This window comes from Thermobia domestica, chromosome 11 (genome assembly GCF_964235325.1).
Source record: "Thermobia domestica chromosome 11, izTheDome1.hap1.1, whole genome shotgun sequence".
Lineage (NCBI taxonomy): Eukaryota > Metazoa > Arthropoda > Insecta > Zygentoma > Lepismatidae > Thermobia > Thermobia domestica.
The window spans coordinates 219989536-220016828 of NC_137464.1; the positions used below are offsets into that span (position 1 = coordinate 219989536).

Sequence of the window (27293 nt, forward strand, 5' to 3'; positions counted from 1 at the left end):
GTCGCAAACGCAAATACTACGTAAATCCTTCAGCCTATTTGTATCAATAGTTGATAACACAATACAATACGTATATTCCAAATACTTGTACTACACCACGCATATACATAATTGCCCATTCAAAACTTTCAACAATTTCTAATTGTACAATTATTTTCGTGTAAGTGCGTTGAATACTAAAAATCAACAGTTTTCATAATTTCGTCTACGCAAATATATAATCTGCAGAGTTGTATGCTAATCAATGTGTTCCATATTAGTACATGATCTATACCAATATAAATATACCATTCCAGCACTAAAAGTACAATTCGTCTAAATTTTAAATAACTAGTCAATAACATTAAAATATAAATAATTATATACATTGTAAATAATTCAATCGATAATATTCTAATTTCGTAAGTTGTATTTATAAATAAGTCCCTAAGTATAAAAAATACTATATTCCAATAATTCAAATCTATTCAAAACTGTTTTAACATAATGGGAGCAACATCCTCTCCGGTAAACGTAAAACAATAACACCAGTAAATACAAGTCTTTGCCTATGTCTTATGCCTTCAAAATTGTTGATTCATGCTTTCAATAGTACACCAATACTAAAATATGGGTTTCTCTTAAAAATATTACCCGTTGTATTCATTAATATATTATTTCCTAAAATAATAAAACTTTCCCAAACATTCCACATGTCATCTTCCCTATGCATCATGCTAGTCTCATTCCATAATAATTTTGTTATCTCCTAAGCTCATTCTAAAATAGCTTAAAACCCTATCTGTAATGTTATACATTAGCAGTTAAAATTGCCTCATACTTTACAAACAAAAAATATTAAATATTTTTACATACATAAAGCATTTTATACCCATTTCAATAGTTGCAAATACGTCAATTATCTGTCAAATGTATTTGCTGTTGCTTCAAATTAAATCAGTTCCACACGTAAAAAATCAATCACCATATAAAGCTTCCCAACTGTTATCAAATATTATAAGGAATATATATTCTTATAATTCAATACATTGTAAATAAAAAAACAATATAATTATCTCTGGTACTTGTTAATTCTATAATAGCAGCTACATAAATACTCTAGTTCGCAGTAAATACAATATACTTAAATATTATGCTCCATACCGTAATCCAATTTAAAATATTTTCAAGCTATTATTTATTTAATTCTTTCAAATGAAAATCGTAGTGCCAATTAGCATAAATACAATCTTCAGCATTTCCTCAATATGTGCAACATTCATCAATGCAAACCAATACTAAACAATTCCCAAGCAACGTGTAAATTGTAATACTCCACCCATTCCAAATCCATCGTGTGCCGTTCCGCACATTCACTACGTTAACGCAAACCAATACTAAAACTGCACCCGAATATAATCTTAAATACATCTATACAAATAAAATATAAGTTTGTTCTATTTTATAGCAATTCAATATACTTCTACAAACCATATTATTAAATAAAAATCCTAAATAAATAATAAACAACCCTACAAAGTGCATACGTATCCAGTTAAACCTAATTTAATAACCTCATTACAAACTAATATATTACGCTTAAATGGTGCTTCAATTCAATAAACAATAATAGCTTTCTCTATTTATTTTATTCTCTTCTCTTTCTTGTACATCTAAATCTCATGTAATTCACCTTAAGTCTCCCCCTTCATTCTGTATCAGTCTCCCATATAACGTGGCTGTTAAATAAAGTTGTAATTATTGCCAATAGATGGTAGCACAGTTGTACATATCGTAGTACTGTGGGGTTCCGCTTTCTTTATCAAAATGTCTCGTTATCTATTATTATTATTTCAATTTTATAATAATTAAGTACATGCTAAAACAAAAAATAATATAAATTAATCACATAATGCAATAATATGTTAAACTATGCAACTTCGCCCAGCCAAATTCTTCACAATTTTAATTACCATCAATCTATACGACAATGCAAGCAAAACGCGCGCATTCGCATTTCAGAGTCCTACTATGGAGGAACCTCTGTTCAACAATCACGCAACGCCGCCATATTGAAAAACAAATCCGTCCATCAAAACCACAATCGGCAACGCTCAATTCTTCATACGTAAGTATATACATATAATAAGTATTATAGGTTAATTAATATTGATCATTTCCAATTATATAAATAAAAGAATGTTCAAGGTAAATTCATAATTAATCTAGTAAAAATTAAAGTATAATTCATAATTAGGGCTTGGTCTCATTACGTAAAAATTATATTATAGGTAACTATACGTAGTCTAATCACTGTAGAGCTCCTCCCTGGCTAATCGGTTAACGTACGCAACTTTGGCGTGGTCAGCCCGGGTTCTATTCCCGGCGGAAGCTCATGTGGTTCGGATTCCACGTTAATCAGTATGTCCACGTCTCATATAACCTCACTGCTAAAAGAAACGCTAAACTAAAGTCAACAACAATCTAATTAGTTTTCGCTGCAACACTACAAAACATCCCTAAAAGAAAAATTTACCTATTTATGGAAAAATCAGTGTAATTATTCTCATTACAAACAACACTGCGATATGGACATAAATTATATACAACTGCAACAACAAACAACCAGGAAATAGCCATCGGCAAAATATTATCAAAGGTAAGTAAACTTTCTCTTCTTACTTAAGTTAAAATATTGTATAAACATATAAAGTGTGCCGGAAAATATCATTAGCATCCACGGCTACCGAGCGGCAAAATTCAAAGCGGGCGGCGCAACGGTAATGGCGCCAGCGAAAAAACTAACGTTCAATACAACGCAGCAGTCGGTAATATACGAAGCGGACGGGCGGCAAAAGTATAAAGGAAAGTCGCGGCATAACCAGACAGTAATGGCGCCAACGGCACCATCTAACACGTGTTATCAATCCAAAATAATACATTAAACCCTTTTGTAATTAAATACCACTATAAGGTAATAACGGTACATATATCATCATACGCGATTACATTAATTCTACGTAATCATCTTTAATTGAATAAATTAATAGCTGTTTGATTAAAGGGGTAATCAATTTGATAGGAGTTTAATTAAAGGGTTAATTAAATTGATATCAAAATTTAATTAAATTATATCTTACAATGTTGCATAATTTACACTATAAATATACAAAATATAGGGAATTTCAACCCTTTAGGGCATAATTTGGCAACACCGCGGCGCTAGAAAGCCCATAATACAGCGTAAAAGGCTACGATTAAAATAATATCGCCTCAGGGCGGTCAGAAAAGGACATATCTCTACTCCCCTGTACAGTACACCTATATTTATCATATTTGTGCATTTACTTGTCCATATATTCACTTCTTGCTTTACACTTTTTCTTTTTCATTACACATTTCTCACTTTTCCCCATCTTTATTCTTGTCCATCTGGGCACTTAGTCCTCTTTCTTTCACTGAACTTCTCTCCCTATATTGACCCTTTTCTCAATTATGATATTTTCTATTCCTGATTATGACCTTTACATTTTAGTTTTCATTTCTAAAATAATTCTAGTGAGGTAGACATTTTGATTACTGTGATAAATTATTCGGAAACAGGCTAATTCGGTTAATCCGTACCTATGACTACCATTTTTACTTATTTTTGCGCTTTAATCGCACACTTTTAATTATTTCCAATGTCCATAATCAAATGTCACACAAAACAATTTTAGTCATTGGCCGACATAACTCAACAGATGTAGCCGTAGATAATAAGTTTCAATAAATTTTTGATAAAGATGAAGAGGAAGCAAGCGTTTTTTATTAAGGAAATTTGATAACTGAAGAAGAAGAAGGATGTGTAATTTTTGAACCTTGTACCGCGTGTATATAGAAATGTCCTTGTCTTAAATTTTATAATCATTGTCCCTCTTGTAAGTATGGTTCATTTATGTTAAACGGATATAAGGGGGATTAATATGCAAGTTATTAACATTTTGGTAATGGATGTTGTAGACTTTTCTCGCACTTAGAAAGTGAAAGTGCAAGTGTGTGAAATGGTTTTGCTTTCATGTCGAACGATTTCTTTCTTAAACTTTCTTACTGAAAGTATACCAAGAAAATAAGGCATTACTGCTGTATTACCGGACCAATTTGAAAATCGAAAAAAATAACAAATTGTATTGCATTCGGTTATATTTGGTTAGATTGCGTTACTAGGCGTGTAGTTTTACTATACGGATCGATAATATAAGTAGTAGTAGTAGGAGGAGGAACGGGTTAGAAGCCCCGCAGGGTTAGTTGGGTTCAGTCCTCGACATGAAATGGGCAAATTAAAGACTTGCCCAAATTTTTCTTGCCCCTTTTACAATCTATTGATCCGTATAGTAAAACAAGTGTATCTCTCCGCGAAATAGTCCATCCGCCTCTACATACAATGCCGCGTATAACATCAAAAACAAACAGAAAATACAATCATTTTCTTAACTTTTAGTATTCCGCTTACCTGACTTTTACTCATTCTTCCTCACAAACTTAAATAAATTCTCCAATTGACCCGGTGAATTTCCTAAAATTGGTCCGGCGATACCGCAGTTAACCCGAAAATAAGGAATTTTAACTTATTTAATAAAAATTCTTGGCCCCCAAATCCAACAAAAATATGCCAACCCATTTTCATAAAAGTAACAGAGTGTAATTTCTCATTACTGAGTGAGTAAAGCAGTTGAAGAGGGCATTGTAAAGTTAATCCAATAATCTTTACAATTAGCGGCTTTTTGGACGATTTTTAAATGATTCGAGTTAACTAATGTGTCGCCGGACCAATTTTAGAAAATTTAGCAAATAAATTGGAGAATTTATTTCGATTTGTAAGAAAGAGTGAGTCAAAGTCAGGTGAAGGGAATAGTTAAAGTCAAGAAAATACTTACTGTTGTTAATTGTTTTTAAAGTTGTAAGGGGCACAATATGTGGAGGCGGAGAGGTACACATGTTATGATTTATGGAGAAGGGAATGTGGGAATGATGCGTAAGTGACAAGATTGTCTCATATCGTGTTTGAGTTTTATCGAGTTGTACAAAAATTAAGAGTGTCAGTTGTTACAGTTGCGTGAAAGACATGGTCTGCTAAACAGGCGAACGTTTGTCGTAAATATAGAAACTAATTGAAACTACGGAAAAGAAAAGGAACATTTAAGCAGACCTAATCTATTTTAGTTCATTTTGGTACTTTCTGGATTGCACTCAGTGTTTCCCCCAAAGCCGTGCAACACAAGCCATGCATTCTATGACATAAAGTTTTTCCACTATTGTTTATGCGTATACCCACCACCGCTGATCCGCCTGCTCCCTATGGACGCAGCTCTCTCGGTTCCGCTCGGCCCACCTTCTGCGCCTCTGCTTTTTAGTGGCAACCTGGCACAAGTTGGTCCGTGTTTTGGCACTAGTTTTATGTCATACGTGCACACTATTTTATACGATAATCACTACCAAGTGAACTAGGGTCACAACTTAATATTTTGGGGGAGAAATTTAATAATGTTCCCTTTTTTTTCGATTTTCATATGGTTCGGCGATACAGCAGTAATGCCGATAATTGGCGAGTTCGTACAAATGTAGCGACTTTTGTGTTGCGAGTAGCTTGTCCTTCTGTAATCAAACACTGTTAGTTTAAAGCAATGTTTGAATATGTTTCTTTCCTTTCTTTTTGTTTTTTAACCAGCATAAGCAAAGAGGAATTGATCAAACATAAAACGTTATCACGCCTTTCACAATCATACTTTATTTTCTGTTACCTCTTTCTCACTAACAGAGAACAGTTCTAATCTTCAGCGTCCTATAATTTGCATAGCTTCCTTTTAGAGACACAAGTAATGCAGCATTAATAGCAAGCAAATTATCTGTAGAAGAGAGCCTTAAATTGGAGTGAGTGTTAGGCAGGGACGATTTGATGGGGTGTCTGCGGTGAAATTCGCCGCCCCTCAGAATTTCTAAATATCCCTGGACCATTTCCCTTCGCACCGTTTCGTACCCCTGATATTGAAATCTTATAAAATCACAGGGCTTCCAGCTGTCCTGTTTTCCTATTTTTTCGTATATTTTGGAAATTTATGTAGATTTGTCCTATATTTTAATCTTGTCCTTTATTTCCTATATTTTCCAGTGATTGAATTATTAAAAATACAAGCCAAGGGCAGTTCTAGTAATGATTTAAATTGCTATGTATTAGCAATATGCTAAATGCGTCGTAGTATATATATATATATATATCTTGAGGGACTAATCACTAATCCTCACTATTATTATTTTTTAAATTTGTTTTTTCCCATCTTCCCATGCCATTCTTTGTTTCCTATGTGCTTATTTTTCCCCAATGAAGCTTAACTGAGGAACCTTGCCGTGCTCGAGTTTCTTATAATGCAAGCTATTAGCATTGTCTTTCAGCAGTATTGGCTAAGCATTGGGGTGTATTGATATTCACCAACATATCCCAGCACCGTCCAGTATTGCTGTACATAATATTCAGAGTTCATACGCGTCCTGAAAAATCTAAAAATAAAAGTGTGTCATGCAAACGTTCTGGAAAGCAGAAAAATTGTGAAAATCCTGGAAATGTCCCGAAATTTATTCTAAATAACAGTTGTTAGAAGTGTATATAAACTATAATTCGCAGAGCTATGATGAATGAAATGCTGTTACATTATTTATTTCAGAAGGAAATACGTTGATCAAATAAGTCAATGTTTAATTATATTCAAACATTTCATTACAGATAAATAACATCTATCTTCTTTCATCATTAGAAAGATATGAAGTAATGAAAAATAATGTCAAAATTGAAAAAATGGAATGAAATCTTAAAGTTTAACGTCCCACGGTTATGCCGGTTAGGCTAAAGGAGACGTGATAATGAGAAATGAGTGAAAATGGTGGAATGAAGAAAGTGGGAGGAAACGGGAGAACCCCGAGAAAACCCACGAGCACGGTGTTTGTCCACCACAAAGTCCACACGGCGCGAGCTGGGATCAAACCCGGGACACCAAGCACCGGAGGTGAACGCTCTACCACTGAGCCACCGCCCCTATGTCAAAATTGAAGTTCATCATATGTTCAATTAAGCTCATCTGTAAATAAAAGAATTAGAACGATAGTAGGAATTTAGAGAAATAGTTAATATTTTTGGTACTTTAATTAAATTTATGTATTTAAAATTATGTATGAATAACGACATGTAAAAAGTGTTAAATACCATGGTAATCCTATAAATAAAAGTTAACTATTTCTTTTTCTTCTGAGGTACTACGTATATGTTCTGAATTCTAACGCGTCATTATTAGGCAAGATGGCGTCAAGCTCGAAGTCGATGCAAAGTGGTGCTCTTATTGTTTACCTTTTTTTCGTGGTTGTGTGTAGTGTTTATGTGCGTGGTCTACTGTCTTCATGTAGTATCGGTGCTGTGACTTTCCCAAGTGAAGCATTGCCAATGAAACATGGACTGAAGTGTAGTGGAAGATCATTTCATTTTATTGCTGCTGCCTTCATACCAAGAGGACCGCCATGTGCTCTCTCTGGTACTGCTAACAGTGACGGAGGAACTACCCGTGATTTTGTGCCAAGGTATGAGTCAAAAGCAAAAAAACAGTGCCTCATTCTCGTTTGTTTTCTCCTCCTTTGTGGTGATATTCACGTAAACCCTGGCCCACCCTGTCCATATTACACCAGTGCTTTCAATATATATTATCAAAATGTTCGTAGTATTAAAAACAAATTACTTGAGTGCTCATTGAACCTAGGTGAGATAAGGGAACTGGATTGTTTCGCAGTGACCGAATCGTGGCTGAATGAATCAGTGAACGACAGTGAAATGAGCTTTTCAAATAATTTCACCATTTATCGTAAAGACCGCATAACTCGTGGAGGTGGAGTGATGATTTGTGTAAATAATAAGTGGAAGAGCAAGAGAAGACTGGATCTCGAACGGGATTGTGAACTCATTTGGGTGGAAGTATTTATTCCAAAGCGTCGTTCTGTGTTCATTGGGTGCTTCTATAGGCCGCACAAGAACACCCCCCAGCACATCTTAGAAGCTTGCCATGACTCACTGTTACATGCGTTGTCACACGGTGACGTCATCCTATTGGGTGATTTCAACCTTTCCATCACGTGGCAGGACAGCAAGCATGGCGTCACTAAAGATGGAAACGACAGTTATTTCATGGACAATTTTATTCATGGACTTGGTCTAGGTCAACATAATATGCATAATACCCGCAATAATAGCAATCTTGACTATATTCTCTCTAACTTAGAACCTCGTTGTGTTGTCCCATGCAGAAATCTTTTTCCATCGGATCACGATTCCTTGGATGTTTCTTTCGATTTCCTCCCCTCCACTACTACAAACCAGCCCCTCAAAAGTAGGTCACAACTTCTTTGGAAGAAAGCCCCCTGGGGTGACATCTGCCGGGCTATTGAACTGTTTCCTTGGTGTTTGTTAGAGGTAGGAACTGTTGACGACGCTGTGGACTTATTTACATCTGTTGTCCACTCAGCCATAAAGGACTTTGTGCCGGTGAAAGCATCAAAATCGAACAGGTTTCCGGTCTGGTACGACAATGAACTTCGTGAACTTTTTAAAAACAAAAAGCTTGCCTGGACTCTATGAAAATCACATCCGAGTGACTACACATACAAAAACTTTGCTAGAATTAGAAGTCTTGCCAAGAAGGTACAGCGGCGTAAATACTTTGAATACATGGACTCAATTGGTAATTTTACTGTTAGTAACCCTAAAGTCTTTTGGTCTGTAATTAAATCTAGAACAAAATCTCCGGGCATACCGGCAACAGTTCAAGATGAAAATACTGAAGCGAGTGATGATCAAAGACCCGACCTCTTCAATAACTACTTCTGCAAAACATTTACTTCCCTTCCCTCTACAACCCATCTTCCCCCTCTCCGCTCCATCTGTTCGGACACCTTATCCAATCTCTCTACCACCCCGGGCGAAGTTCTGGCTCTCTTGCTATCGTTATCTCCACACAGATCACTTGGACCTGATAAAATTAGTCCTCTCTTTCTCAACAAAACTGCTTCAGTTATTACGGTTCCTCTATCTATCTTATTCAATAGATGCTTCAAGGAAGGGTATTATCCCACCAGTTGGAAACTAGCTCACGTGACCCCAATATATAAATCAGGACTTAAAGATCATGTATCCTCCTATAGGCCAATATCTCTTCTTTCTGTAATATCAATTATCTGCGAAAAAATAATCAAAGACAGGCTACTTAAATTCACCTCACCTTACATCCATAGTTCTCAGCACGGCTTTCTACCGAAAAGCTCAAGTCTCTCAAACTTAAGTACTCTTCTTTCCTGTGCAGTCAAATGTATGAATAACAATACTCAATTAGATGTTATCTATTTTGATCTCTCGAAGGCCTTTGATTCTGTCAGTCACATTCATCTTCTTCATAAACTCTCCAATAGATTTAATGTACATGGCAAATTTCTCTCTCTAATCACAAGCTACTTGAAGGACCGTAAACAGAGAGTTGTTCTTTCAGGGGCGACTTCTAACCCCCAACCCGTGATCTCAGGGGATTATACTTGGGCCTCTGCTGTTTGTCCTGTATATGGATGATCTCTACACGCACTTATCAGCTCAACCTAGTGGCCTTCTGCTTTTTGCTGACGATTGTAAGTTATACAGAGAAATATCGTGTCTCCATGACACAACTGCTCTACAGGAAGACATAAATTACCTTACAGGCTGGTGTGAAATGTGGCACTTGAAACTCAACAGTAAGAAATGTGACAGTATTACTATTACTTTGAAAAAGTCTCCTGTTTCCTCCACATACCATATCAACGATTCCCCTATCACACATTCTGCTAGTCATAATGATCTTGGTGTCATCTTTGATTCAAAACTCACATTCTCTGACCACATCTCCTCAATACTAAAGAATTCAATGCGCATGTTGGGACTTCTTTATCGATTCACCGAACTACGCACTGTTTCTTCACTAGCAACTTTTTATAAGACATTAATAGCGCCCAAGATCGAATACTGCTCTCCCGTATGGGCCATGGCAGCACCTACACATCTCTCCAGACTTGATTCTGTTCTCAATTTCTTCATCGCTATAGTCCGTTTTCGTGTTCCTGCACTTCGAATATTATCTAAGAAGGAACTCTTGCGACATCTTAATATTCAGACTCCTGAAGTACGCAGAACTATCTCTGACCTGAAATATCTACATAAAATAGTTAATGGAAACTTGAGATCGGAAATATTACTTCAGGAACTATCCTTACGTGTCCCTTCCCGCATCACCCGGAATACCCACCTATTCCATCTTGCCCGTCCTAGGTTGGCTGTTATACAGAGGTCTCTTTTTTATAGAATACCAAACTCTTATAATCAAGTATCAACTGATGTGGACATATTTTCGAGCTACCCAGTGTTTGAAAGAGCAATAAAGCGAGCTTTGACGGAATAGTTTTACTCTTACACTCTTTTTTCTATGTTGTTGTTATTGTTATCTTGTTTTTTTCTTTCTTTTGTTAGCATGTCCCTGTGTAAAATGGCAAAGTTATGCTGTATCTGGGAATTTGTTCAATAAATAAATAAATAAATAAACAACATCGGAGCTTTTTTTTTTTTTTTTTTGTTAGTTTTGACTATTTTCAATGCCTTGTGCAAATTCCATTGTTTGTACGAAAATCATAAAAACAAAAAGTAATGAGAAAATTGTAATTCAGAATGTATGGATAGGTGGTATCGTTAAAGAAATAATACTTCCAGTTGCATTACTAATGTGTCTTCTATTGTATACATACAGGGTGGCCCATTTTAATATTTCCACGAAAATGTCTCGAAAACGGTTGAACGTAAATGAACTGAACAAAAGCTCAAATAGGAAATACCTCGAGGCAAATCGAATGGTTATATTGCTGTGCCTCCCAGGGCCGCTCTTCGTGGGGGCGCGGGGACCAACTTTGAAATTTTAAATGGGAAACATGGGGCGAGTGACACCTCGTTCGATAGATCTTTAAAAACTAAAAAAGCAATATGGCAAAAGATATTTCATATCGGTCACCGTATTTAAAATGGCCGCCTAGATATATTACCTGTATCAGATAAACGTCCAGTGCCTCTAATATGAAAACGGTTGAACATAAATGAACCAGACAACAACTCAAATAGGAAATGCCATGGGACAAATCGAATGATGTTGTCGCGGTGCCGCCTTTCATAAGGGCCCAGGCCCAACTTTGAAATTTTAAACGAATATATGGGTCAAATGATACCTCGTTCGATAGCTCTTCATGCACTAAACAGCGTTGTGGCAAAAGATTGTTCGTATAGGTCACCGTTTTAAAAATGGCCGCCAAGACATGGTGCCTGTATCAGATAAAACGTCCAGTGTCACTAATATCAAAACGGTTGAAGATAATAACGGATGAACAGAATAACACTCCTATAAGAAATCACAGAGGGTATTTATCATTCCACGGCTAGAAAATGTTGCAACAGAGGAGAAGATGATTAGAGTAAAAGTGCTATACTGCAAAGGACGGAATCTAATTCCTAGAAAACTATCGTTCTACGACCTTCGTAAGTGGGTGAAGCGGGATGGGAAGGAACGATGAAATTGCAAATGAGAACCTTAGTTTTTGCAAATTGTGTCTACACAACAACATTATCTGAAATGTGTTTTTATAAGAGATAAATGTCTGTAATGGAAAGAAAGTAGGTAAAATTCTTGTCAAATGGTACCTTCCATTTTGATTGTAGGCAATGATTTGTGCAAAAATGAATCAACTGAAATGCGAAAAAGATTTGTCGAAAAATGCAATTTTAGAAAAATGTGTACAAACGTTGGTTTTGCTCAAAAGTCGTCTGCACAATATTGGTTCATTACAGTACCAGTCATTTGTACACACAAGTGTTTCAAACAAACCATATCTATTGCAAGTAAATGTGGGGTTCTCATTTGAGATTTTACCAATCATTTTCGTTTCACCCACTTACGAAGGGAGAGAGGAAAGATAATTTTCTAAGAATTAGATTTCCTCTTTAGCATTATGTCACTTATACTTTAATAATCTTTTTCTCCGTTGGATTATTCTCGAGGCGTGGAATGATAAATACCCTGTGATTTTCTATACGAGTTTTATTCTGTTCATTTATCTCCAACCGTTTTCATATTAGTGGTACTAGACGTTTTATCTAATACAGGCACCATGGCTTGGCGGCCATTTTGAAAATGATAATCCATATGAACAATCTTTTGCCACAACGCTGTTTAGTGTATGCAGATCTATCGAACGAGGTATCACTTGACCCATATTTTAGTTTAAAATTTCTAAGTCGGGCCCTGGGCCCCTATGAAAAGCGGCCCTAGGTGTCACCGCGACAATATCATTCCAATTGCCCCATGGCATTTCCTATTTGAGTTGTTATTTGGTTCATTTACGTTCAACCGTTTTCATATTAGTGATACTGGACGTTTATCTCCTACAGGTAACATATCTTGGCGGCCATTTTGAATATGGTGACCGATATGAAAATTTCTTGCCACATCGCTATTTAGTTTTTAGAGATCTATCGAACGAAGTGTCACTCGTCCCATGTTTCCATTTAAAATTTTAAAGTTGGGCCCCGGGCCCCCACGAAAAGCGGCCCTGGGAGGCACAGCGACATCACCATTCGATTTGCCCCATGGTATTTCCTATTTGAGTTTTTGTTCAGTTTATTTATGTTCAACCGTTTTCGAGATATTTCCGTGGAAAAATTAAAATTGGCTACCCTCTATATACTATTTTATAAACCAAACTGTCCTATATTTTTTTCAATGTCCTGCTGGGAGGCCTGGAAATTATCACTAGAGATATATTTTATTCCTTTCTCAACTTCTAATTTTTGTATATTTTTATAAATCGTATGATGTTAGTACTTTATAGTGTTAATTGTGACGGAGGTATTATGGCTTTAATTTTTAACGACTTTTTACCCCAAATTGAAGTTACTTCATCTTTCATTTAGTGAATTTATGTATCAATGTTTTGGCAACACTACAGTGTACAGTGAGCAGGCACGAATAACCTACTAGAAAAGATACCTTGGCTAGAATATTTTTTTGGAAACTTGACAATCCAGTCCAGCTGCGCACCGATAAATAGAACCGCTTCAGGTATAGTAGAGCACGGGGAGGAGAAAATAGGCTCGGGGTAGCTTTGGGTTAGGGAAGTTTGGATCCATTTTGTGAAAATTAATAGAGTGTAATTGCTCGTGCCTGAGTAAGGATAACAATTTTAAAGTTTACTCTATGTTTTCTAACTTACATAATAAGGTTACCAGATGCCTTCTTTTACCTTATCATTTCTGTGTTTTAGATTCTGAAAGTTATCCATGCAGGTTTCCAGGAAAATGAGAGAAATGTTCTCTTTTCGGAGGGTCCTGGTGGGAAGGTTCTAGAATGCTGGTCCGCACACATAGGTGAAGGTAGCTTTGTAGCTAGGTTGATTCCATTCTTTATCAAAGCTCAATACTCATTTCACATAGTAATGCCGAGCGAGCGATAGTTAGTGAAAGCTGGTTAGTAGCCAAGTTGAGTACTTTCGTTATTACAACTGAATGAATGCGGACCAGTATTCTAGAATCTTGCCAGTGTTGCTAGTCCTAATTTTTATTATTCGAATACTAAGTTTTTAAATGAAAGGTGATGAAATATTTCACTCATCACTTTCACTGGGAATTATGCAATAGATGTTGATCTGAGACAATGCATTAATATTTGCGTAATGGTATTGTAAAAATTTAATTGTATAAATGGGTCTGCTTTCCGTACTTACAAAGGACATCACCCAATTGTCCGGCTCCGATTTCAATGAAATTTCTCTAGCTGATAGAGGACATATATGTATTATTTGTGATGACAGAGAAATTTTTGCCATGGTCCATGTTTTCTATTTTTTATAATTTTTAAAAGTTGTGATGTGGTTATTAGAGATTACTGCAGAAGTCCCTTACTAACCTTTGTAAACGGAGCGTTAATGAAGGAACAACCCTGTAGATACTTATAAGGCTTAGGGGGAAGTTGTATGGTAGGTGTGACCTTGACGGCAGCCATCTTGAAATCCGCCATTTTGAATTAAGATCAAGTTTTTTAAATAGGAAGAGGGTAATATGATACATAATTTCGGGCTAGAATTTAATCAGGAAGACAATGGTGAAGCTAGTTTTGAGACACGCTCATTTAGGGAAAAGTTACAGGAATTTAATTGTTCACTTACTACGTGCGAAAGTCCCTTACCTCCGCTTCTAACCCGCGTATTAATGACAATAAGTGGATAAAAACTTCGGTAATACATATTATGCCTAGAGGAAAGTGATACGGTAAGGATATCCTTGACGGCAGCCGTCTTGAAATCCGCCATTTTGAATTAAAGTGAAGTTTGAAAAATGAAAACCATAGCATGTGACACCTCATTTTAATAGCAAATTTTCCCAAAACACTCCTAATTTTCACCACATGTTTTAAGATTCCAACTGGCACTCTGCAATTGTTACCATGGTTCATGTTTTCTAAATTTATTACATTTTTTAAGAGTTGCGATTTGCCAGTTCGTGAATAGTGTTGGGATAAGCATCCAGCAATCTTTCTGAATTTTGAAGACTTGCAATGTAGTTATTTATTTTAAACGAGAATACATGAAAAAAAGAACCTATGGACCTACGTGACGTAAAGAAATACAAATGAAATTATAACAAATTGGTGTTATACGAACAAAAAATTGTCACGAAATGTAGCCTAGATGTTGCGCAAACGACAAACAATAAAATATTTTTAATAAATACAACATTAAAGAAACAGCAGCAATGCTAGAAAATATCAAAGAGGCATTATATGACTGTTCCCACAACATTGTTTGTACCATGAGCAAAATATGAAAACAGGCAACTTATTTATAAAGAGGTGTGACTTAATTGAGTGCCCGATTAATACTGATTATAAATTTTAGTCATGAATCATCGGCAGCAATCGCTAGAAAACGAATGCCTTTTTTGTCTGACTAGCTAAAAAATTGCCATAGAAAATAAATAAATAAATAAATATACAATAAAGAAATAAATATAAAACAAAACAAAAGACCCTTGATTTACACAACAATCATATTTCGTTTTCCTATTTGAAGTGAATTTTCATTTGATTTTTCGTCTCATCTACTGCACAAGCCACGTCTTCGGTATTACCTGAATGCAAAGTTGGAGTTGTTTCATTGTGCGATGATTCATGTCAGTAAACGAGTTTTTGAAGAGCAGGTATAGGAAATAAATAATTACATGGCAAATCTTCAAAATTCAGAAAGATTGCTGGATGCTTATCCCAACACTATTCATGAACTGACAAATCGCAACTTTTAAAAAAATGTAATAAATTTAGAAAACATGAACCATGGCAACAACTGCAAAGTGCCAGTTGGAATCTTAAAACATGCAGTGAAAATTAGGAGTGTTATCAATTTGAAAAATCGAATAATGGACGTTTGGTGCTCATTAGAAGCAGTCCTAAATTCACACTGGTTAATTATAGAACAAAAATAAGAATACCATTGGCTTTTTGGGAAAATTTGCTATTAAAATGAGATGTCACATGCTATGGTTTTCATTTTTTAAACTTCACTTTAATTCAAAACGGCGAATTTCAAGATGGCTGCCGTCAAGGATATCCTTATCGTATCACTTCCCTCTAGGCATAATATATGTTACCGAAGTTTTTATCCACTTATTATCAGTAATACGCGGGTTAGAAGCGGAGGTAAAGGACTTTCGCACGTAGTAAGTGAACAATTAAATGCCTCTAACTTTTCCCCGACTGAGTGTATCTCAAAACTAGCTTCACCGTTGTCTTCCTGATTAAATTCTAGCCCGAAATTATGTATCATATTACCCTCTTCCTATTTAAAAAACTTGATCTTAATTCAAAATGGTGGATTTCAAGATGGCTGCCGTCAAGGTCATACCTACCATACAACTTCCCCCTAAGCCTTATATGTATCTACAGGGTTGTACTTTCATTAACGCTCCGTTTACAAAGGTTAGTAAGGGACTTCTGCAGTAATCTCTAATAACCACATCACAATTTTTAAAAATTATAAAAAAATAGAAAACATGCACCATGGCAAAAATTTCTGTCATCGCAAATAATACATATATGTCCTCTATCAGCTAGAGAAATTTCATTGAAATCGGAGCCGGACAATTGGGTGATGTCCCTTGTTAGATTACTTAAGGTGAAATTTAGAGAGTGCCAAAAAGGAAATTTAGTCATATAAATTGTAATTTCTCACTTCATCATTAAGAGACTTCTCGAGTATAACTAGTGATTTTATGCATTGTTGAGGCGATCTTTTCCCCTCTCACTAATTGCAACCCCGGATTCTACTAAATTATTAATTTATAATCCCGCTGAATTATTAAATTTCCCTACAGTAGAAAATGGTCGTTCTTTAGCAAATCTTCTTTATAAATACACACTGCATTTACCTTCGGCAACGGGTTTGTAAGTCCAACCCGAAATTTCGTAGGCAATAATTCGCGAAATACAGGACTCTACTTGTCCAAAATTTTAAACATATTTCAGGGTGGTTGGAATTCCCCCCTCACTCCCCCCCCCACCTATAAAAAAAAGCTTGCATTGAAATGATAACTTTAATATGATGATAATTAGTTTTTCAATCGTGTTTCTCAGAACATGCTAGTTTCAGTATTTGCTTTAAACATGTACGTATTTATCAAGGGATCATCATCAAAACAGAATAACGTTAAAAAAAAAAGTTTGGGTAACGAATTTTATTTATGCTCTACCAGATTCGTTGTAACAATATTCAACTCTAATTTGTTATATAAAAATAAAAAGGATCTTGTTTGTAATCACATCCCAGAATAACAGCTATACCGATTGAAATGAATTTCTGGATATAGTTATGGTGTACTTTGGACTTTATCATTTTACTTTGATTGAAATGGGTATTGTAAGGGGGAAGAGGGAGTCAGAATTTATGTAAATACACATATCACGAGCCCGTCACGTTAGGAAAATGAGACTTGGTATGTAAACTCCTCATTAAAAATAAGTGGAAATATGTTCCAGCGTTTTTTTTTTTCCTAATTCGTTTTTAAAGGAGAAAGAGAGAGCTTATTCTAAACTTCCTTTCTTTATGCCTGTTGTTTTTGACCGCACTACCGAGAAACGGTTAAACAGTTTGAAATGAATTTTTGAACATAATTAGTACCTATCTCAAGCTGGGATTTTATTATGCAACCTTGATTAAATGGTGTATCCTAAGGTTCAAAATTTATTTCTAAAATAGAATATCTTATGGAGATTTTAATACATACACTTTCATTCATATGTGTATTCTGAAGGGGAGAGCTTAATTATTTTCAAAAAACCTAATCCTTCCCGTGCAAAGAACAGGATTTTCAGCTAGTCTAGAATAAAAAGCAATGCAATTACATTCCCTTTGATTTGTAGTACATATTCGCCTATTAGTTCAAACAAATAATGAAATGTCTGTTCTCATATGTCAGTTACTTACAGATGGAAAACACTTCACTTAAAATAGGAAATTACGTCTCAACACTAACAGCAATCGAATCGGGAAACTCTCGAATTCTTCTAGCGTATAATTCAATTATCATAGGCTCACAGTAGTGAAAAAAAATAAAAAGAATTGTCCAAAAAGAAACAAACTTTTCTATTTTAAAAAACATCGATTAATAAAACTTTTTAAAATTTTTTTATCTCTGACTCCTAAACTTGGGGTATTATCCCAAATGTTGTCTGTTTTGAGAGAAACAAAAGGAGTCTTTTGTCAGGACGGCTGGCCGAAGAATTTCAATCCTGAGTGTGAGAGAGAGTTTAATTCGTCTTCCATATTATATGGAATTACCCACCTCGATGTTACTTTGTTAAATTGTCTGCTTCTTGCTTTCTAGAAATCAAAATGTAAGTGAGAGTCAGTGGAGCAAAGTATATCCCATAAACACGGATGGGTCTTACGCATTCCTTTATTTATTTATTTATTTTAAAGATTAGTACCGAAGCTAAAGACGATAGATAATTACATAGATGGTAATAGTGGCATGACAAATGTGAGAAGAAACAAGAGAACCGTGAGAACAGTGTTTATCCACGAACAAGTCCAATTGGTGAGTGCTGGGATCGAACCAAGGAACCCACGCATCAGACGTGAAAGCTCTATCACTAAATCACCGGTTCCATTGTTTCATGTGTACCGTAGAACATGAATATGGTATTTTAAGTAGTAATAAGGCTTTAAATGTACGTATAAAATGTAATAAAACCAAATTTTGCGTGACAAAACCCACTGGGCTTTTGTCTTTTTTTAAATCAGCTTATCATAACGCTGGTTTAAATTCGGGTATTACAAGAGTTACCATAGAACACAGGGTCTAAATATAATGCCAATCAAATTGAGTGGTAAAAGCTTCCCTGACACTCGCTTCAATAAGGTCTAACGAAAAGCTGTCCGTTTTGCAGCTTCTGTCAAAGAGCAATATCATTTTCACCTTGACAATTATTTTATTGTTTAAGATAATTTCCCTGGCCATTCACAACCTCTTCCCACTTGAATGGTAGCTTATCAATATATCATTTTTAGAGTCTGGAATTTGTGTCACTTGGATTGTGAAAAACCAATTTATTTATTTATTTATTTATTTTTTTTTTTTTTTAGCTCAGTGGGTTTTATTGGACAAAATTGAGTTTGTTTAAATTTTCTACGTATGTTTAAAGCTATATTCCTACTTAAAATAACATTCAGGCTAAGCATTTATGTTCTATTCTTAAACATACAACTATGGAATTTCATTGTTGAGGCCGCGGTGCCTCACCACTAGCACTAGCCTCGTCCACATTTCGTGCGACACGCTCTGCACCATTGGCACTTGCTTATATCGATTTCTAGAAAGAAGGACGTAAACAATTTTGTAGAGTAACATTGAAGTCAGTAATTCTATGTAATATATAATAGGAAAAACATTCCCTATTACACCCATGATTCAAATCTCTATGCCAGCAGTCATGACTGGAGATTTTCTTTTGTTTCATAAAACACGCCTGACAAATACATGTAAATATTATTTTCAGATCCATATTAGAAGCCAAGCACAAATTCGATTTTTATTGGATTTTCTTAAAGTTGCTCTTCTAGCAGTTATTCTATAGTAAATGATAGAGTTATTTCGATCAATTTTGAATATGTAACATGGTTTCATGTTCTAAAGAAGAAAACTTAGCGTGAGGTAGCGAAAGTACTAAAATTTAATGAGTGTGCACATTATCATATGTCGTTGCAAATTTCATTTCAAATCTAGTTAGAAACACGTTTCAAACTCAAAAAACTTTACGCTCACTGTATTTGTATGTTCTCCATTGATCTCCTTGGATTAACGTTAAAAAAAAAAAAAGACATCTTCAGTTAAGGAAATAAACGCTTTGGAGGGGGGGAATAAGTTCTATCCTATAGATTAGCTTATAATAAATCCAGAACTCTTATTTATCAGGAGGAAAACCCCTAGACCTCCCCCTGAATGATTTCCATGTTCTATTATAACCGCCACCAGGTTATAGAAGTATTTTTTGTGGACGCTCTGTTTATTTCGTAAAGACAGTGATTATTCTTTCGATTTATACTTAATTCTGCGACGCAAATAAGTTCTTTCTTCGGTAGGAATTGCTTCTTTCCCACGCAACTGAACAAAGAAGTCTTTCATTGTTTTTTTTTTTTTTTTCATATATATATATTTAAAACATTGCTTTCTGGTGAGAACGCTCCGTGAGTGACGAACCTTCTCAGTGTTTCTCCCTGACTTATTATTATGCACAGTATATATTCTGCAGTTATTTGGAACTGAATTAAGTGCTTTCTTTAATCGTTTATGGAAATATTGCAATAGATTAGAGCAGGTCCGAGTAGACCAGATGTTCGAGCATCAGAGTGGCACCAACTACATTGCTTTTCCAGTTCCTTATCTGCTCTTTTTCACGCCCGAGTTATCGCAATGTCTGGTGCGTCGTGGCCAGTGGACTAAAATTAACATAAATTGTTTTCCATATTCTGGTTGCATGTGCATACAGGTGATTTAACCTGAGTGGTTTTTAGAATGAACTTTCAACATTCTTCTGTGAACTATTGCAGCTCGCATCTCGAACCTTTGTGCTCGGGGAGTTTGACTCCAGGTTTGGAAGCCGTAACTACGCACGTCGCGTCGGGAATTAAGTATGGTTTTGTGTTAAGGGGCACAAGCTATTAGCCGGTGAAGGACGTTTTCTTACGGCTAGCCCCAATCAGTAAGTCCCAGGTTCATAAACCTTGTGCGCCGAAAAAGTTTTAAACGCGCCCTCCAACATCAGCATTCCACTTCGGGGATTATTTCGCTGAAGACTCACGTCGATTCTTCAGGACTGTTTGGAGTAGCAACCAGGTTACTACGTAGGATTACCCCGGCTAATCCTCCAAGTGCGTCGATGGTGTGAGAAAAGCATTTATAGTGAAATCTCAGTCATACTCTCCTATATATAATTCAAAGTGATAAAAGGGCTACAAAATAGTGAAATGTAAAGTGCGATTTTGATAGTGGAAATTATTATATATATTCAGTGTTAAGTGTTGTGACCATTTCTGTTCGTTATTTCTTTTAATAGTATTCTAATAAATAAGTATAGTGTTATATACTCCGGTGTATTTTTGTTGTGTGTGAATGATATTTGTGTGCATTATAGTCTGGATGACCGTCTGATCGTCCGTGGGGTTTTCGAGACGAGATATCCGAACCTCTCGGCGCCTAATGCTCATCTCATCATTGAGACCAACGAGCGATTTTGAAACAATTTGTAATCCCTTTTTGCAGAGGTCCTTCAACGTCCTATCAAGGTAAGTCCCAGGTCTCCAGGAGAATACTTATTGGTAGAACAGAGACCGGATACCAGACTCGTTACAAATAAATGGCAGCCCGAACAGCGACCGGAACACTGAGCGGTTAAAAAATAAATGGCGCCCGAACAGGAACCCGAATCGAGACCGTTGGTGCTCGAATACTTATAAGATCAATATTTTAATATACCATTTCTCTTTCAGCTTAGTACCAGGAATTTGAAAAACAAATCTCTTTCAGGTGATTTTAATCATATTCTTTCGTGATAGTTTATTTTATTGTAATCATACGTTTTAAGTTTTATATTTGTGCAAAATGGAACACTAGGAAGTAGATATGATAACTAGGATGAATTCACTTTTCGAAGAATTAATGAGACAATAAAGAGAATCGCGCTAAAAACAAAGAGAATTTTGCTCAATTTAAAGAGGATCGCGCTGAGAATAAAAAGAATTTTGTTGTGTTAAAGAGTGAATTAGGTCAGAAGTTAGATTCCGTGCAAAAAGAATGTCGCGAAAATAACGAAAGATTAAAGGAGAGTATCAGGACTGTAGAAGCCGCAAGTAAACGTAGGAACGAAATCCTCGAACAAAATACGATGGCATAACACTTCATGACAAGCTTCACGAAGGTAGTCATAGTACGAAACATGGAATCGAACTCGCCACACAGACCAGCGTCGAAGTTAAGCAACAAATTAAAGAAACATGCCATTGTGTAGAACATATAGAAACAAAAGTTTGTAAAATCCAGAATCGTTTAGGAGGTTTGCACGAATGCATACAGTCTCTCCAGGGTCAGTTGGAATCAGCCCGAGATGTGTGTCAGGCTAATACGGAATGCTGCGTTAGTTTTCATATAGATACAGTCGATAAATTAGATGAGATGCATGACCGTGTTGAGGAAATTTCCGAACGCGTAGAAAGGCAAGGAAAAACATTCAGATGGTGTACGAAGAAGCGAAACTCATAATTTATAATATGAAAGTAAAAACTGAATCTAACGGAGAATGTCGTGCTGAAATACGGGCAATAGATAAAAACATAAAAGAAAGTAGGCAGCCCGAACAGCGACCCGAACACTGAGCGGTTACACTATGATTAAATAAGAAATAACTCACTCTGCCATCTAATATTTTCGCCTACATCGTAGCTAATTTTGAGATGTATGTACTTAGTATTACGTTTGTCCATTTTTCTAGACCACCACCGGAACAAGTTATTTTATTAATCATTTCTATAATGGTATTTTCTAGTTTGCTTCAAAGGACAAAGTTCATCTAGCGAAGACAAAGATGTGCAATACATAGTCTTTTCAGATGTGTAATATTATTTTAAAAAAAAAAAGGGCAATCCACATATGTTCGGAAAGCTAAGAAGGATGAAACTACTGTTCTTTGCCAGTTGAAATTTCATTTCAAACGAAAGGTAACTTTGCAGGAGTATGACAGTCAGAGTTTTTTAAATCCAAACTGTACCTAGTACTTCAAATTTACACCCTCACTTCCCTGCCGCCCCCCTCAAGGAGGAACTTTCATGTTGTTTAAAGAGGGCATAATTACTTCCCAATTTTTATACAAAACTTGAATGCTGAGAACTTAATTATACTAGAAAGGAGCTACGAAAACAGATTGATAATTGGTTTATTTGTTTATTCAAGTTTATTGTTTCCTTTTAGTATCGATGCTATATGATACATTAATCTATTGCTTAATATGGAATCCGAATCGTCATAATGGGTTCGAATGTCAATGCTTTCCCACTTCAAATCGGACCCAGGACAACATGCACCAAAGTCGTGCTAGCTAGCTAGCCACTATAGTCCGCGTCACCCGAATTGACGTGTGGCATCAGCCAATAAGCTCGCAGTATGCTGTTACTAAATCTTCAGGGAGGAATCTAATCATTCATAATTGTCTACAAATACGAACAAAATTAATTATGAATGATTAGATTCATCCCTGCAGGTTTAGTAACAGCGCACTGCGAGCTTATTTCCTGATGTCTACGGCAATTCGGGTGACGCGGACTATAAATCACCGGACAGAGGTGAGTTGTAATGGTGTATAGTTCATTAAACTAATTTAAAGAAGAGTATGAAATGCTATCAACACATCGAAAATCACCAAGAATATCCTTGATCTCAACACAGAAATGAAGTACATGAAGCTTCAATTTTTGTTAAATTGAAAAAAAAAGAGAAAATAGAGCTACTAATTCCTCTGAATCACGTGAGAGAGACAAGAGCTGAAGTATAAGAACGATATGGAACAGCACTGACGTCAACTTGTTTGAAAGTTATCCGCAAAAGAACCTATAGAGTGTATACTGTCCATTTGTGCTGGTGACGGTATGTTTAATGTGTTTTATCAATAACTTTCTAAACCGTTAATTTTATTTGTCTTAACTGGAATATATGCGTAAGGTAGTTAATAAAACAAAACATAAGAAGTATGTAGACTAATTACAATTTAATTGTTAGCATTACTGTTGTTTACATTTGTAGTTGTTAAAAAGCGCTAGCAGCACAGATTCAGTAGTAAAGTAATTGTCAGGAAAAGGGAGTAATCATGAATTTCATAATGACCATGTTACTTTTCTGTAACATATTATCAATTAGCCACTAGTAGCTTGTATCTAGAAGTATAGTATATTGAGGAGAATGTAATATGTTGAATGTATTTTATACTTGACAGGTGTCGAAAAAGTGTCCATTGCTTAGTGTTCTTTGTAAAGACTGCCTTAAACCGTTAGAGAATTTTCCTGTTTTTCGTGAGAGGTGCGATGTTACTTTGAAAAGGGTAAAAGAACTCTTGAAGAAACACCACGTACTCGAGCAAACATGGTAGGTATACTCGGAAAGAGTAAGTATGTTAGAATCTCAGTAATCCATTACCTTTTTTTGTTGGAAGGGTTGGGGGTGATATTTTAGGAGTACACACAAGATAAGTATTATGCCTCATAAAAAACAATATTGTAGGGAGGTGCTGATCTACTGTGTAATCACAAATTTACAAGACTCAAGAAAAATGTACTTTTGAAACAATAGTACAAATTTATTCTTGAATACGAATAGGGAATGATGTACTATATTTAATATTAGTTACTGTAAGATGAATCCTGCAAGTCTTGATATTTCTGTCCATGAGAGACTTGGCAGTAGCATGAAATTACTGTGCTTGATATTGTTGTAGGGTTTGTGTGAAAGGCCAAGTTGTTGATGCTAAGTTGTAGAGTTGACGAACAAGGCCAAGTTGTTAACGCCATTTAGTTCAATTGTCAATTGTTTAAAAACATTTGAAGAATTGTTACTGTTCTTTTGTTACTTCTTGGATACTGCTGTGTATTGCGGAGTGTTGGTTTAGTAGCTGATTAGTTGTGGAAGTACAAGGCGTAAAAAAGCTTATAACAGAATTGGAGGACTTAATTGGTGTTGTGTAAGAGAGGAATTATATATCAGTGATATTTATGTATAGCGTACAAAATTGTTTTGTGCTTACCAGCCTAGTTGTTAAGATGATTTCGTATGAAGTTACGGATTCATGAGTTGTTATATTGATAATAAAAAATAATTACATCAGATTGTAACCGTTTGAGAATCCGTATTGAATTTCATAAATTGGCGACGAGTTTTTGTAAAACAATCCACAAAGTAGACGATGCCAGGAAAGAAGTTGGTGTCATATTTGGAACCGTTAGATACGGATGAATCCGATATCGAAACCTACATAGAACGGTATGAGCAATATTGTCTAGCAAATGATATACCACCTCACAAAAAAGTATGCATATTATTATCTCTCATTGGCGGTTTTATTTATAAAATTCTAAAGGAACTTGCAGCTCCATGTAAAGCACCAAGTTTGGATTATGAAAGTATTAAAGATTTTTTGGTAAAACATTTCCATCAAACGTCGCACTTCATCGTAGAGAGATACGAATTCCGTAATATGAAACAAGAACGTGGTCAACAATTTCAGGACTATATTCTGCAGCTAAAGAAATAAGCTAATCGTTGTAAATTTAGACCCTTCCCAGAAGACGCATTGAGAAATCAAATAGTATGTGGTTGTTGCGAAGTTGCTCCAAGGAAGATGCTCTCAGTGTCTGATTTGATGTCTTGTCCCAAATTTTATGGCTTACTTCTTTTTGGCGCTCGCTTAACAAAAAGTGCACAGAAACAGGTAAGTGTGTGTCCTTTCAAATGTCTGGTCTTACATATATTGTTACCACACACTCAGTGTGATTTCTGTGTTGAACTCCCGGGTATGGCGTCAAACATGAAGGAAAGGATAGAGAAGTCGAAACACATTGAATGAATCACTCATTTATTTTAGAAACAATTCAAATTATATATATCCTTGGATTTTCAAGGCTTTAAGAAAGTCAGCAGTGGATATGTGAATTTCAATTGTATACGAATGAGTTTCTTTTTTAGGGCGAGGAAGAAGCGAAACGAATGAACATCATCATATTGTTTAGCGTCAAAAACTGCTGTTGTATTCATTTTCGGGCAAATTCGGTGGTAGGATATGGACTCTGTTTGTGTAACCTCACCATGTGAACTATATATTTTTAGTTTTTAATTGCTACTGGGGTGAGGTGTCGTCGTCGTGACAACGCTTTCGACAAGTCTGTGACAATGTACAGAAAGTTTATATGGGAGGATACATTTCTAGTTTATTTATACAGGGTGTCCAGTATACAATGCAACCTGGAGTTTGGGATAGTAGAACTTTTGAACCTGAAGTGATACACAAATAATGATAATACCAAAATGAAGCCTTGTTCATGCATATATTTTTAAACTAGGAAGCAACGATTGAAGTACACTAGGAACCACACTGTGTTGTCAGATGTAACCAGGGTTTGCCCAAGTGTGCCTAGCCCGAAAAAACCCACCGGGTGTGGGATTTTTCGGGTTGGACCTACCTGAAAAAACCCACCTGGGTTTTTGAGCTTTTTGTTAGTATATTGTTGGTACAATTAAGGTGATCACATTGAAAATGAATGTTATCAGATTTTGGACTTCCTTTGAGCGAATTAGGTGCTTTCACGTTAAGGTATACAACAATATTCAACATGAGACCTTTATAAGGTTCTGAATGCACTGAATGAATAAAAAAATATTACCTTACCTTAGCCTGAGATAATTATAGAACAAATTAATGTGTGGATTATGCATATAGCCTATTTGAAGTAAAATATGCAATTTTATATTTTAGAAAATACTTTCCGTGAATAGTGTGCTCACCAACTCGGCGACGCCGAGGGACGTTATTTCTCATACGTTTGACGGGTTTAAGGCCATAGGTGCCGGTACTACCAGTAAATATGTAATGCATTCGTAAAACTATTAGTATTATTTTTGATTACCTTTGATGGTAACACAAGTATTCTTCAGTAAAATTTGGTTTTCCAATAACAGCAGTTTAATTCAGTCAGTTGTTGTTACTCTTCGAATAAGCATTCTGTAGAATTAACACAAGCAATAGCCTAAAAAATCATTCAAATGTAAGAAGCTTAGAATGCTCAGTTCCGAAAACTATTAACGCTTATATTTCAAGTGCTGAATTGAAACTTCCGTACTATGAAAATTTCGATGTAAAGTAAAGAAAGCTGCATTTTCGGAGAGAAAAAAAAAAAGTCGCAAAAGAAGTGCTAGGGAAATTCTTGCAATTGAACGCACAAAGCATCGGAACTAAATACTTCAAAAGTAAAACTATTTATTTTACGCTGGAAGATATTTAATATCATTTAAGATATTTTAAACATTTACTTGATAAAATATGAATTATATCTTCGTTAATTGTTTTAAATTAATTTTCTGGAAAGAACCGTCTTGCAAAAAATGCTCAGGAAATTCCCGTAATTGAACGCTCAAAGCATCGGAAGTGAGCTTCAACAATAAACCCATTTATTTTACTGGAAAATATTTATGTCGTATAACACATTTTGAAACATTTATTTTATAAGTATGAATTATATTTTTGTTTTAAATTAATGTATTTGATGTTCATATTTGGCGAACGTCACTGAGGCACTGCCGTCTTAGATGTTTTTCTGGGGGTCAAGCATTAATACGTGTATTTCGGCCTCCTAGAAAAAGTTGTTTTACTAATTCTTGGGGCCCCCTCTTACTCTTTATGGGCCCCCGAAGCCTGTGGACCCTTCCGCACGGCAAGGTCTGCGGGACCGTTAGTTACGCTCATGGGACCGTCCCATACATGACAAATTAATTAAGGACACAATATTGACAAATTTCAAAGCCATACGAATAAATATTATTTCTAGGGCCCCTAATAGTAGACATTTTTTTTTACTGAGATGGGCCCATGACTCATTTTTGTGTT

General features: G+C 35.6%; 1 protein-coding gene across 7 annotated transcripts in view; it reads left to right on the top strand.

The window, feature by feature from the left end:
• Nucleotides 1-1967: 1967 nt before the first annotated feature.
• Nucleotides 1968-27293, top strand: part of LOC145664758 (uncharacterized) — a 67786-nt gene continuing 42460 nt past the window's right edge. For 3 of the 7 annotated variants that reach the window (XR_014127516.1, XM_081731692.1, XM_081731697.1), the window contains exons 1-2: nucleotides 3752-3899; nucleotides 23637-23785. Coding sequence is in view for 6 of the 7 variants with exons in the window: in XM_081731692.1 (XP_081587818.1) it covers nucleotides 23783-23785 (3 nt within the window). In the remaining variant the exon portion in view is untranslated. Of the gene's footprint in view, nucleotides 2108-2619; nucleotides 2639-3751; nucleotides 3900-13055; nucleotides 13170-22272; nucleotides 22369-23636; nucleotides 23786-27293 lie in introns of those variants that run through there. The other 4 variants (XM_081731693.1, XM_081731696.1, XM_081731695.1 and 1 more) reach the window with 4 other exon arrangements.